The 13,391-nt window shown below is 39.3% G+C and overlaps 1 protein-coding gene across 1 annotated transcript; it reads left to right on the top strand.

Annotated features, from left to right (window-relative positions):
- The first annotated feature begins 4,097 nt into the window (after positions 1–4,097).
- LOC137283551 (SPRY domain-containing SOCS box protein 3-like) lies at positions 4,098–12,556 on the top strand. Its single transcript, XM_067815113.1, has 4 exons — positions 4,098–4,580; positions 5,605–5,792; positions 6,629–6,857; positions 10,904–12,556. The coding sequence occupies exons 1-4, from the start codon at positions 4,256–4,258 to the stop codon at positions 11,266–11,268; spliced, it is 1,107 nt and encodes a 368-aa protein (XP_067671214.1). The 5' UTR covers positions 4,098–4,255; the 3' UTR covers positions 11,269–12,556.
- Positions 12,557–13,391: the final 835 nt, after the last annotated feature.

The following is a 13,391-nucleotide window of genomic DNA, read 5'->3' as shown; positions in this document are numbered from 1 at the left end:
CGATCTGAAAAACGTCAAGATTCATAATGACACCCTATGCACGTGTAGAAGGCTCCCACATTGTGCACGTGCATCCCATGTATTGTGTTTTGTTTTCGTGAGGTGATAACGTGAAATGATGCTGCTGCATACACAAGATGAATGTCATTGTAACGTTCCTCAATGGGTTTTCTTTCTATCAGACTTCAAAGTTCAGGTCCCCTACCTGTTTAAGAGTATATATCTGAATGTCTTCAGAGGGAATCAGCACGTTTGTTTTGTTCAATCATGGCTTTCAATCTGGAAGAGTTTTCACAGAGGGTCTGTTATTGGGCGACATCCACTAAGTCTACAATCTGACAGTAGCCCATGCTTGTCGTAATAACGGGATCGGGTGGTCAGGCTGTCACCGTATCCCAGTTCTGAAGATTGATATTCATGGTGGCCAGTCAGCCAATCATTCCATGGTTTTGACAGACCTCTCTTTTCATAAAGTAAGGCACGTTACCCTTGTGGGACATCATTCTTGTGTGTAACAATCAGAATGCTCAGATGTGTTCATTCGAAATCGTTAGGTCCTCATCTTCTGATGATTTTTATTACATGGGCCATTTCGCGTGACCTTCAGAAGACGTTTTCGCCAAATGAAGTTTGACGTTTTGCAGTTGTGCAGTTTTAGCCTTGACCAATTGTATGGATTTCAGGTCATCAAAAATTACTTTTCCTTTACGCTTACACTAATCATTGTGATATTTCTCAGCTAGTTGGGAAAGTCATAATTCAAAAATTACTATTTTAGGAATGGCCATATTTCAATTATATGGTTCCAGCCGACAAAGCCACATTTCTAACAGATTAATAATTAATGATTGAATGGATACCTGTAAAAGAGAGTCACCATTTACAACATATATAAATTCTAGTTCAGTATAATCCAACTGATTTCTTTCCTTCTCAGAGCGTACTACAAGCGTGGTGTTTTCAGAGATCAAAGGCTGCCTTAATTTACTGAGTCCATCTTATTCCTCCATAGCCAATACAGGGGGCTTCTTCTTCACTCTGCCGTCAGAACCACGGCAAATTAACAAGTTCGGAAAAAACTTCAGTGAGAGTTAGAGAGGAGGCAGGCACTTGTACTATGATGGCTTAGGTTTGATGTAAGAGCAGTGGCAGGGATAGAATATACTGGTTCGAGTATTTGCTCAGTGCACTGCACGACTCACAACTCGGGGTGAGATGCTCCACACCATTGAGCTCATGGGTCAATCTCACGACCCACACCACCTGAGTTTGCAGTGTATGTGTAACTCCACCCCAAGACCTTGCCCCACCTTCCTGCTAGCAGAACCTAGAACCATTTGAGGAAGATGTACACTACTGACAAGAAGATTTAATACTTGTGTGATGCAGATACTGGTTTTTGTAACTGTTCTGAACTGGAAGGATTTCTTTCCATATACACATTCTTTCTTGCTCTGGTTGGGGGGGGGGGGGGGCTGAGATTTACTGAATATTGTATACACGCTGAGGTGTGTGTGTGTGTGTGTGTGTGTGTGTGTGTGTTATTGGTGGGGTAGTGGTAGGGATGATTGTTCTTGGAGGCGGGGGAGGGGGCGGTTTGCACATGGACTGCAAAGTCGGTGGGGCCATAAATTTTGTACATTTAAGTATATAGTATTAAATGATTAAATGCATAAACATTATGGGAAGGGAGGGGGTCATTGACTTTGTACATGACATGCACGGCGCGGTCACTTATTTTGTAGATATTTTCCAGGAAAATCATGATCCACACCCCAACCATCCGTAATGAACGGTCCCTAAAGAGAGTGATATGTAGTATGATTTACGTCGATGCATATCTGAGGAAGCGTAGTCGGGCCACGGTGAAAATATTTTTGGTGTAACTATCTCCTACGTAGGACATACTATCTTCTACGTAGGCCTTAATGTCTCCTAGGACTTCATGTCCCATACGTAGGACTTACTATCTCCTACGTACGACATACTATCCATACCACCTGCCACGTAGTACTTAATATATCCTTTTAAAGGTTCGGATTATGAAATGTTTTTATTAAATCGAGAAATGTTTGGTTATGCAGGACGTTAGATAGTGGAAATGTACGTCAATGCATATTTATGACAATAAGGCAGTGTTACTACACATAGTGTTATTGTGTATGTGTGTGTGTTTCATCTTTGTTGAACACGTGATAATAATCTTGTCAGCGTTACGAATTTGTTTTATTACACATCAGTTCATGTGTAAACAGTACCTTTAAACAGTATGGAATATTTTGCAAAATCTAGTTTAGAACAGTTGACTGAAGTATGCGGTTACATTTACACTAGTGAGTCTAAACTTTTGATTGGTAGGACAGTTGAACACACTAGTCTAACAGTAGACTCTAGTAAATGAAACACATGATAGTAGACTCTAAAGGTAAATATAACACATAACTGTAGACTCTAAACGTAAATGAAACACATGATAGTAGACTCTAAAGGTAAATATAACACATAACTGTAGACTCTAAACGGAAATGAAACACATGATAGTAGACTCTAAAGGTAAATATAACACATAACTGTAGACTCTAAACGTAAATGAAACACATGATAGTAGACTCTAAAGGTAAATATAACACATAACTGTAGACTCTAAACGGAAATGAAACACATGATAGTAGACTCTAAAGGTAAATATAACACATAACTGTAGACTCTAAACGTAAATGAAACACATGATAGTAGACTCTAAAGGTAAATATAACACATAACTGTAGACTCTAAACGTAAATGAAACACATGATAGTAGACTCTAAAGGTAAATATAACACATAACTGTAGACTCTAAACGTAAATGAAACACATGATAGTAGACTCTAAAGGTAAATATAACACATAACTGTAGACTCTAAACGTAAATGAAACACATGATAGTAGACTCTAAAGGTAAATATAACACATAACTATAAACTCTAAACGTAAATGAAACACATGATAGTAGACTCTAAAGGTAAATATAACACATAACTGTAGACTCTAAACGTAAATGAAACACATGATAGTAGACTCTAAAGGTAAATATAACACATAACTGTAGACTCTAAACGTAAATGAAACACATGATAGTAGACTCTAAAGGTAAATATAACACATAACTGTAGACTCTAAACGGAAATGAAACACATGATAGTAGACTAAAGGTAAATATAACACATAATTGTAGACTCTAAACGTAAATGAAACACATGATAGTAGACTAAAGGTAAATATAACACATAACTGTAGACTCTAAACGTAAATGAAACACATGATAGTAGACTCTAAAGGTAAATATAACACATAACTGTAGACTCTAAACGTAAATGAAACACATGATAGTAGACTCTAAAGGTAAATATAACACATAACTGTAGACTCTAAACGTAAATGAAACACATGATTGTAGATTCTAACAGTGACTGAAACAGTAAAAAAGGAAATGTTTTCCGTGTCTGGGGGAATTAAGTTGACCATTTCAGATTAATGTATATTAACATATATCGAGCATCTCCTGTAGGAGATAGTAAGTCCTACGTAGGAGATACTAAGTACTATGTAGGAGATACTAAGTACTATGTAGGAGATACTAAGTGTTATATACGACTTAATAACTCCTACGTAGGAGTTACTTAGTACCGAGTCCTATACGTCGGAGATACTAAGTTGTAAGTTCTACGTAGGAGATACTAAGTCCTACGTAGGAGATACTATGCCCTACGTAGTAAATACTATCTCCTACGTAGGAGATAATGAGATTAAAAACTTCTTTCACCGTGGCCCTAATACGCTTCCGTACATATGAGTAAATTATGTTGTGCAGGTAAATTAAATAATGAGGAAACATGTCTTGTTTTGTTAAATATGGTAACCTCTTTGAATCTCTAAGCAGGTTCTGAGGGCAAAACCGGGAAATCCACATTCCACGCTTTCGCACTATTGCCAAGAAATCCAGATCAATGTTAGCTGTCTACGCACAGCCGCAAAGAGGTGACGTGATACAACGGTACTGCGGCAACCTATTTCACACTGCAGGGAGTTTGATAGGTCATCACTCGACATTGACCCTTACCGGAAGTAGTTGTTGTTGACTGACAGAAATGGCGTAGTGTTTTTCTCTCAGTGTTGGCAAAGAAATATTGGACAGTAGTTGATCACATGTGACGGAATTGTTGGTAAATGCACTGGAGGATACACTGTTTATGCTCTGCAATACTCACGTTTCAAAATGTCAGAAGATTCTAGCTTAGCTCCTGGAACAGATCTGCGACTGTGTGGACGAATTGACAGACCTCTATCTCAAGAAGTGCAAATGCAAGCATTGCCTCACCAACCTAATGTGGACACTGATAGCTCCAGCTCTCGTTCTTCCACTCCAGGAGAAGACAGTTCACAGGCACCTTTGTCACGACCGACGCGGTCAAGGAGTTTGCACGGGTCATCTGAGAGAGACTTAGAACTGACAACAGCTCGGCCAGTAAAGGCTGAAACGTTTTGTGATTGTTTGCGGTTAGGAAAGGAAAAAGATTGTCGATGTGGAGAAGACGATCGCTGTAAGTCTTTCCTTAAGCCTTTTAGATGGTTTTCTGATTGTCACATTAGGCCTTGTTAAGCACGCACTGTTCAGAATGCATCAACTTCGTGAGGAAAGGACAGGAAGGGACAGTTTCAGGGGGTTTTGCGATCAACATGACAATACAGTGAGGAGTTATTTTCAGATACGTTTAAGGTATTTTAGCCTTATAGTTTCTAACTCTGTTTATCATGCAGATTAGGATTCAGTATTTTCCATATTTATCTTTGTGTGTCCTCAATCATGTTAAGAGTAAATATGCATTTGATATGCAATGTCCACTCTAAGTAATGTCTGTCTAATAAACATGATAGGTATGATAATCTAAGGTAATAATTCATGTAGTTAGTCAGAAGCTGATGCTAATATTAGAGCACCGTTCACTGGCCAGTATTAACTTTACAGTAGTTTTGTACACAGGCTGGATACATGTTCAATGATTTTCAGTTATTTTGTTTTCTCATAATGGATTTGAGGAGTCAATATGTATCATATTATCATGGCAATACTGTACTTTAACCAGAATAAATTATCAGTGTGCCATGTTTATGATAAGTGTGCCTTGTTTATGATACCATGATAAATGATATGATTTTCACTGATATGAGTCTGCAGTAATATGAATGGATTCACCAGTTTCAGACTGCTCATTGAAACATGTATGATCATGATGATCCCGAAAATATGAGGTAATTGATGATGAGATGGAAAGAAGACTAAACTCAGGACAATCGTAAACCTTCAGTCTCAGTGACGATCATTTGTGTGTCTGAGATAAACATAGCATATATTTGTTTGTTAGCCACAATTGTGCAACTATCCAACAGAAGCGATTTGAAACTATGATCATTTGTTAAACAACGTTTTTTCAAAGTTGAATAAAATATGTTTTCACTGCAAACAGGCCGTAGTCATGAACATGTTGCTCAAGATAATGTGTAAGCAGGAAAGGAATTTTGTAATGTTATGTGTATCTTTGGTTCAGAAATGTGCTGCTTTTTCAGATTTTGAATGGAACTGGGATAGTGACTCCAAGTCGTCAGCCACAATTCTCCGTGCCGACAATCGGGAGGTGGTGTTTCACATGGACTACAGCTGTGGGACGGCAGCAGTCCGTGGCTCACAATCCATGCGAGATGATCAGTATTTCTGGGAGGTCAAAATGACAACGCCTGTCTATGGAACAGACATGGTGAGCACATGGTGAAGATTCTGGTTTGATTCCCCACATAGGTTACTATGTGTCAAGCCCATTTCTGGTGTCCCCCACCACGATATTGCTCGAATATTGCTAAAAGCAGTGTAGAACCATACTCACTCACATGAGTGTAGAGAAAATCTTGTGTGATGATGTGTTTTACTGTTAATGGATATGAGTCTGTTAGCTCAGGTTATTATACATCCCATGATTGACTATCGGGATCGGGTGGTCAGGCTCGCTGACTTCGTCATCGGTTCCCCATTGCACAGATTGATGCCCATGCTGTTTATTATTGGATTGTCTCGTCCAGACTTGATTATTTAAAGACCGCCACAATATAGCTTGAATAATGCTGAGTGCAGCGTAAAACTAAATTCACTCACTCATTTTACATATGGAAGGTAATAACACTTCACCATTTAGACTTATGTCCCTTAGAAGTGTACAGTTAGGTAATCATTCAACACATTTAGCACTTCATGTTAAGATACATGAAGAATGTCTCGTGGTTGAAATGTTTGGTTGTTACAATGTGGACCTAAGGTCACTTCCCAACTCTGTCAATGTTTGTGAAGTCAATTTATGATGTTTTCCCTCTATGATATTTCTGGACTACAGGTAGGAGCAATGTAATTACAAAGCTATACCCCTGACTCACTGTATTATATCACTAGAAGAGTGCTCAACGCATCAGTACAGCATAATTGAAGTTCTAACAACAGTCACTCTCGTCCTGCATTCATTCTCTGGGACAGATATTAGTGAACACTTGTAGCCATTTTGTTAGTCACTAATCTTTTACATACTGACAAAATGATCATTTTCAGATGGTGGGTGTTGGTACACAACATACCGACTTGGACAAGTACAAACATATATTCTGCAGTCTGATTGGTCGAGATGGTGAGAGTTGGGGTCTTTCCTACTGTGGCAGTATTCATCACAAGAGTCTGAAGAAAGCTTACGCATCCAAGTTTGGCCAGGGGTCCATCATTGGTGTGCATCTGGATATGTGGCATGGAATGTTGTCTTTTTACAAAAACAGAAAACCTTTGGGTGAGTCTTGGTTGTGTGTGAATGGATGTCCTTGATTATGAAGACAGAATTTCTACAACAACAGCTATATCTCTTTAAGAAAGACTCCATTGTACATTATTAGATGTCGTCATTATGTACACGTTACTCAAACATTATTATGGTGCTTGATTTTTCCTTATCCTGACTCATGCTTAATTGCTTATCTCCTCTTCCTGGTGATGGTAGTGGAACACCTGAAATTCCTTGAAGTTCCCTTCTAAAAGAAGTGGACGTAAAAATAATTCACACTCACCCATGTATCACCTCCCTTCCCATGCACATGGTCAGCTGATCGGCCATGATACTTCACTCTCTCCCTATCGCCCAACGAGGGTGGCTGGAGGCACCCGTGGTCCCGTATACAGTGAGAAGTCTTTGGGTTTTTTTAAACTAAATTTATGTTGTATGCGGTATTTGGCTTGTATATATGTATTATTATTATACAAAATTGTGATTATTGGGTCTTTTTCTAACATGTATTTCATCAACTGAGACTTAGTCTTGTTTTCAGTGCAGATTACGACTGTCAGCGGTTGACCCGCATTTACTTTGCCCAGCTTGTAAACTTTTATGTTCTGCTCATACACGTTGTAAATTTTGTACAAATTTGTCTGAAGCGGAATTCTTATCATATTTACGGTCTGTTCACAGACGTGCTAGAGATAATCAATGTCGGCTCACATTAGCCATGTCTAAATCTGGTGAAATAAAATCGGTTAACCATTTAATTATTGATGCTGAGATTCATTCCAGTGATATGCCAGCCGTATCCCCGAGATTGTGTCTGGGGTCGGGCGAGTCGTCTCCCAAGACTCTGAAGAGACTGTCTGTAGATTCAGGACCATCTGAGGTCAAGAAATCTAAGTCGTCAAAGTTGAAGTCCTTGTCTTCAAGATCATCGCAGAATCATCCTTCTTTGATGAAGAAATCGTTCGGCGAAGGGATCGTCCTGTTAGGAGAACGTCAATTTTTTTACGAGTCTCCGTTGATAATACAAAGTGAAGACATCAATCAACGTAATGAATGGGCGTCGGCAACTAGATCGACACCGACTGCATCATCAACGCCTCAGAACCCTTTTCATCTACAGCAGTCATCACAGATGTCGACTGCAACCTTGGGCATCATAGACAACTCTTCAACACAGTCATCACTGCATGCATCACAGGCATTCGATACAGGCGCCTTCATGCAACAATTCACAATGCAGATGATGGATTTTATGGGACAACGGTTGGAAGAAGAAAGACAACTGCTCTCGTCAACGATGTCGACTGCGAATCAGCGAGAGCATTCATCTAGACCTGCACTCATGTCTGAAGATGAAGAAGAGGTGCATGCACGCACTCCAGAAGATCCATGTCCTGGTCATCTGGTCGCTGTACAGAGAAGGACACACCCACGCCGAGTGAGTGCACTCACACGAGTAGTTATACTCAGGTGAGTGATGTCACACGCTCATGTGAGTGCACTCGCGGATTGACTCATCAACAGAGGAGGTCTCCTTCAGTCTCCCCTGTTCATAGAAGGCGCCGTATGCAGTCATCCTCCCCTTCAGACTTAGACTCACACAGTCAGGATCGTCGGCAATCTATGTATACGTCTTACTCTAGGAAGAACGAAGTTAGACGCCACCGAGAGTTCTCACTGGAAGAAGCCCACTTCTCGGACACAGAAGTCACATCATGGATCACGGATGGCTTAAACCTTGTTTCACCATCACCTTAGCCTTACGGAAATCTACACAAACACTTTATGGCAACAAGTGGAAACACTTTGAGGCATACACCAGGAAAAAGGGATTTTTGGCAAACAAGGCGACTCATCCTCAAATAGCAGATTATTTATGCTATTTACATCATTTCAGTGGTCTGAAAGGTTCTACATTATCTACATACTTAGCAGTTCTCAGCTCAATCATCATCATGGGAACAGGGACCAAGTTGACTAAAGTACCAGAGCTCATTGTTTTACTACGTTTGTTCAAGTTGGAAGATCAATAACACAGATTTAGAGCTCCAGCATGTTACCTAAATGTTGTACTCCAACATCTTACAAGTGATGCGTATGAACCGCTTGATCGGACTTCCAATTGAAAAGTTGACTCAAAAGATGCTGTTTTTACTTTCCTTGGCTACAGCTGCAAGAATGACAGAAATTCATGCTCTAGACTTTAATTGAACAAAGTTTGATACAAGTCACCAAGACACAGCTCACTTGGGTCTAAGATGAGATTTCATAGCATAGAATCAACTGCCAGGCCAACCGGATAGATAGTTCCGTATACCGGCTTTGTCTTCAATCTTGGGATCTCATGATACACAAGATTTATCTTTATGTCGAGTCAGTGCATTGAAGATATACATTACATGTACCAAGTCTAGAAGACAATTGTTCAAACGCCTATTTATCCCTATATCTACTGAGACATCTACGGAAGTACCCCGCAACACTCAGTGTGGATTAGAGCTGTTATACTCAGAGCATATAAAGCAGCAGGATTAGACACTCCATGAGCCTCTAACCTGCATGAAGTCAGATCCCTAGCTTCTACACTAGCATTGTATTGAAATTGCTTGCTGTCTACTATTATGATAGGCTGTTTTTGGAAGTCAAACACGGTTTACTTTACCAACCATTACCTGCGAGACATAGCCATGGTAACACAGTGAGACATTCACCAGTTTGGGCCATTTGTCGTTGCTCAGCAACTAACACTTCCCTGAAGGCACTGATTTAACTCCCCCGATTTATCACGTGACTTGTGGAAGCCAGACGCTCTGCGGAGTATATTGGTGGAAAGTCCATGCGCACATCTTGAACAGACTAGCATGAGTGATTAGGACCTTGTATTTATCATGAAGAAATTTGAACATGAAGAAAGGTCGCAACTAGTCTTGATTGTTCTATCTCGACATTTAGTTGCATCAGAAACTAGCAAGACGCTAGTTACTGTTGATGTCATCATGTGTCAGTCAGCGATGCCTTCTATGGAAGACAAGGTCGACTGGATGTGATTTCCCCCCAAAATCTACAATGAATTTGAGAAGAAAAGGACCAAATTATTGCCGTTACAAGTTCCCGTTAGTGGGGGAGAAATTATTGGACGTAATTTGGAATTGACAGCAGAATCCAGCGTGGTCTGACCCACTGCCGTTTCCATTGGATTCTGTAAGCAATTAAGCATGAGTCAGGATAAGGAAAAATATGTAATTTTCTGAATGAAATGGATATTTTATACTTATCCTGACTCGTGACAAAAGCCCTCCCAGCCGCCCTTCACAGACTCGCTGAATTCTCATATTCTCATGTCGTCCTATTTTAGGAGAGAGTAAAGTATCATGGCCGATCAGCTGACCATGTGCATGGGAAGGGAGGTAATACATGGGTGAGTTTGAATTTTACGTCTGCTTCTTTTAAAACGGAGCTTCAAGGAATTTCAGGTGTTCCACTACCTTTACCAGGAAGAGGAGATAAGCAATTAAGCATGAGTCAGGATAAGTATAAAATATCAATTTTATTCAGAAAATTACATTTTGTTATAATGGTTGGAGGCTATTCAGTATGTTCAAGTTCGAGGTTTTTAGGCCTCATCAGTTTGATAAATTTCTTACTGAATTATGAAATTGAAAAGTATGCTGTGAAAAGCTGTCTGACAGAAATCGACAGCTTTTGTACATACAGCAAATTTGAGTTATGCTGTGTGGACACAAAATGTTTGAAAAAATATTTTGAAAATATGTGGCCAAAGTAAATATAATGCAATTATTATCATTTGCAGCTATCACGCAGAAGACTATTCTGTGAGCCAGTTTTGATCCATATGCAGTAGTATCCCTGACTGGTGGTTGTAATAAGTTCACCCAATGAAAGCATTCTAATAATCTTTCATTTCATAACTTTCGGGCATGATCATATCTAATAAAAAAATTATGCCAGTGTTAAAATATTTTACTTGAAAACACCCATACCATGGAATCGTATTAAAACTGGTTCTTTAATAGCTTCAAAAATGTATTTTGCAGGAGTTGCATTTAGGGGACTTCAAGGAAAGACACTGTTTCCAATGGTGTCATCTACTGCAGCACGGAGTGGCATGAAAGTCGTCACATGTCGCTCATTCCGGACATCGCTCCAGTTCATGTGTTGCCAGGTATTGAGGAGACTGATCCCAAACCACCTTAACGTCCTCGAGGCGCTCCCCCTTCCACCAGGACTCTGTGCTTTCTTGGAAAACAATATGGGCTGGTTGTTACAGTCCTGTTTTGGTCCTCAGTGTGGTCCCAAGGGAGGACAGAAACGGTCCCGGGATGATATGGATGATGATTCTGAAAAGGATACAGGTCCACCTGCTGTCAAACGGACCCGAGTTGAAGCCAATCAGTCTTGACAACTGGTCTCTGTATTAAAAACTTTGGCAGCATTTTTGACTGATGTCCTTACATATCTTGTTGATCCTGCTTTAACATTTATATTCCAGGGTTCATTTTGTGTGGTTGATAGTCAGATGGGAACACAATTATTCTGTTACAGGGATTACTCAAAGATTCAAAAATGTGTGCTGTTGTCAGGCGAATTCAGGAAAATTGTGCAATCATTTTGAATAAATTGGGATTTCTGTCAATGTTTTTCTGAAGTCAGAGGTACATCTAGATGAGGAGTTCATAGTATCAACCACTGGTTTGCCACATCCCAGATTCATTTAAAAATTGTTGTATATCTGGGATATGTCTCGGATTCTAAACTAAGTGTAGTGACAAGCAAGTAGGGAAAACTTGTTTTTGTATCAGATATTTTTCAGTTTATACCTTTGTCATGTATTGATGAACATTAACACAGCGTTTAATTCATTAACATTAAACTAATAATGAAAGCCTCTTCCTGTGTTGCCCCTGGTAACAGTGAAATGCAAGTCCCATGCAGAATCATAACATTAGTTGTAGCCATAACGACATGAGTTCGGAAAATCTTCATTCCAATTTTGGAATATTTGCAAACCAGTATATTAATTACAGATTTGGAGCCAAATTTCAGCCACTGAGGAGATCTCTATATATCCCAGTGTTAAAAGTTCTTGCAGCCAACATTAACATTACCCATGTACAGAAATTACTCCATGGAAAATTATATATTGTAGACCATGATCAAGAGTTCTTGTACTTAGGAGATAAACATCATGTGTTGGCCAATTTCCGGGTGTTGTTGAGTATCTGAAGCACGGGAATGCATTTGGAACCGACAGCATCAATTGGCCAACACATGATGTTTATCGACATTGTAAACAGAAAAGTAAACCAAAGGGCTTTACTGTCTGCACTCATTTACATCGCGTATGAGTACTGCAGTGAAGTGTCATCAGCTGACCGTTTCAGCTGGTTCCCATGGTAGCATCTGGAGTTGCTCATTTGTGCTTGATTCTAACTTTACATCAAAATATACTTTGATTGACGTCACCATTGTTGATGACACAACAAAACAGTTGTTTGCGATGTTTCTACCTATCAATACGCAGCGAATAGTTTCCGAGAACCTAATACCATTTGATCATGTTTTTCAACCAATGAGATTACAGAACACAGTGATTTTTGTTTTACAATTGAAGTTACTGAAGCTATTAATGGTGTTTATTCTCTATTACATAGTGCGGTGTTAAACAACAACAAACAAACAAAAACAAATATTCTCTCTGGTATTGGTCTTGCTGTCTAAAGTCAGCAGCAGTCTTTAAATATCCTAGGGTGGTGTGATACAGGACTTTTAACATTGTCCATTAGTCTGCATCATCAGTAAGCTTATGCATGAGAGATTTTGTCTGTTGTCCTACATCAGTGATGCCCCTTATGTATTGGAAACTATCATTATCTCAGCCCGAGAAGATCCTCGTTAGAACTTATCTTCAGCAGTTCATGCTTGTCACTGTGATGAATTTTGAGACAGACTGAGTTGGTTTTCATGGTATCCTGACAGAAGAGATTTATGTTCATATCAGTTACTGGTTTGATTGACTTGGTTATTTATCCTGGAACATTGCTGAACTGGGTGTTAAACAATAAACTATTGCTTATATGGCAGTAGGTGAGAGAAAGCTTTACTTTCAAATCATCAAATAAGTGCTATGCTTAAGAATGCTCAGTCAAAATGAACTCTCCACACTGATTCATTAAACAGTGACTATTATGCTGAACCAGAGAGAAAGGAAATGACCAGTGGATTATTCCTTGAATATGCATAAAATAAACTACTGATGTAATTTTATACTCTTGAGTCATGTCCTTTTGTCTTGTGTCAGCTTCATTAAACTTGTCAATCAACTCCATGTATACAATCCATGTAAAAATGTGGTATATTTAGCTATGAAATGGTGCTAGGTACTAACAGCTTGATATTCTGTTTGTAACCTACCTGTACAAGCATATATATATGTGTTTGTATACTAGATATATGAACCTGTGTTGAACTGACTTAGTAAGACAGAGAGGTCAGTGCAGTCAGCATGGCTTGTGTTTACACTTT

The sequence above is a fragment of the Haliotis asinina genome, chromosome 5 (assembly GCF_037392515.1).
Source record: "Haliotis asinina isolate JCU_RB_2024 chromosome 5, JCU_Hal_asi_v2, whole genome shotgun sequence".
Taxonomy (NCBI): domain Eukaryota; kingdom Metazoa; phylum Mollusca; class Gastropoda; order Lepetellida; family Haliotidae; genus Haliotis; species Haliotis asinina.
This window is presented reverse-complemented; position numbering and strand designations above follow the sequence as displayed.

Bases quoted from the DNA above. Each gene is read 5' to 3' on its own strand.
- LOC137283551 (XM_067815113.1), top strand. From the start codon at position 4,256: ATGTCAGAAGATTCTAGCTTAGCTCCTGGAACAGATCTGCGACTGTGT. The intron at 4,581-5,604 runs GTAAGTCTTTCC...CTGCTTTTTCAG, and splicing joins ATGTGGAGAAGACGATCGCT to ATTTTGAATGGAACTGGGAT. The intron at 5,793-6,628 runs GTGAGCACATGG...GATCATTTTCAG, and splicing joins CTGTCTATGGAACAGACATG to ATGGTGGGTGTTGGTACACA.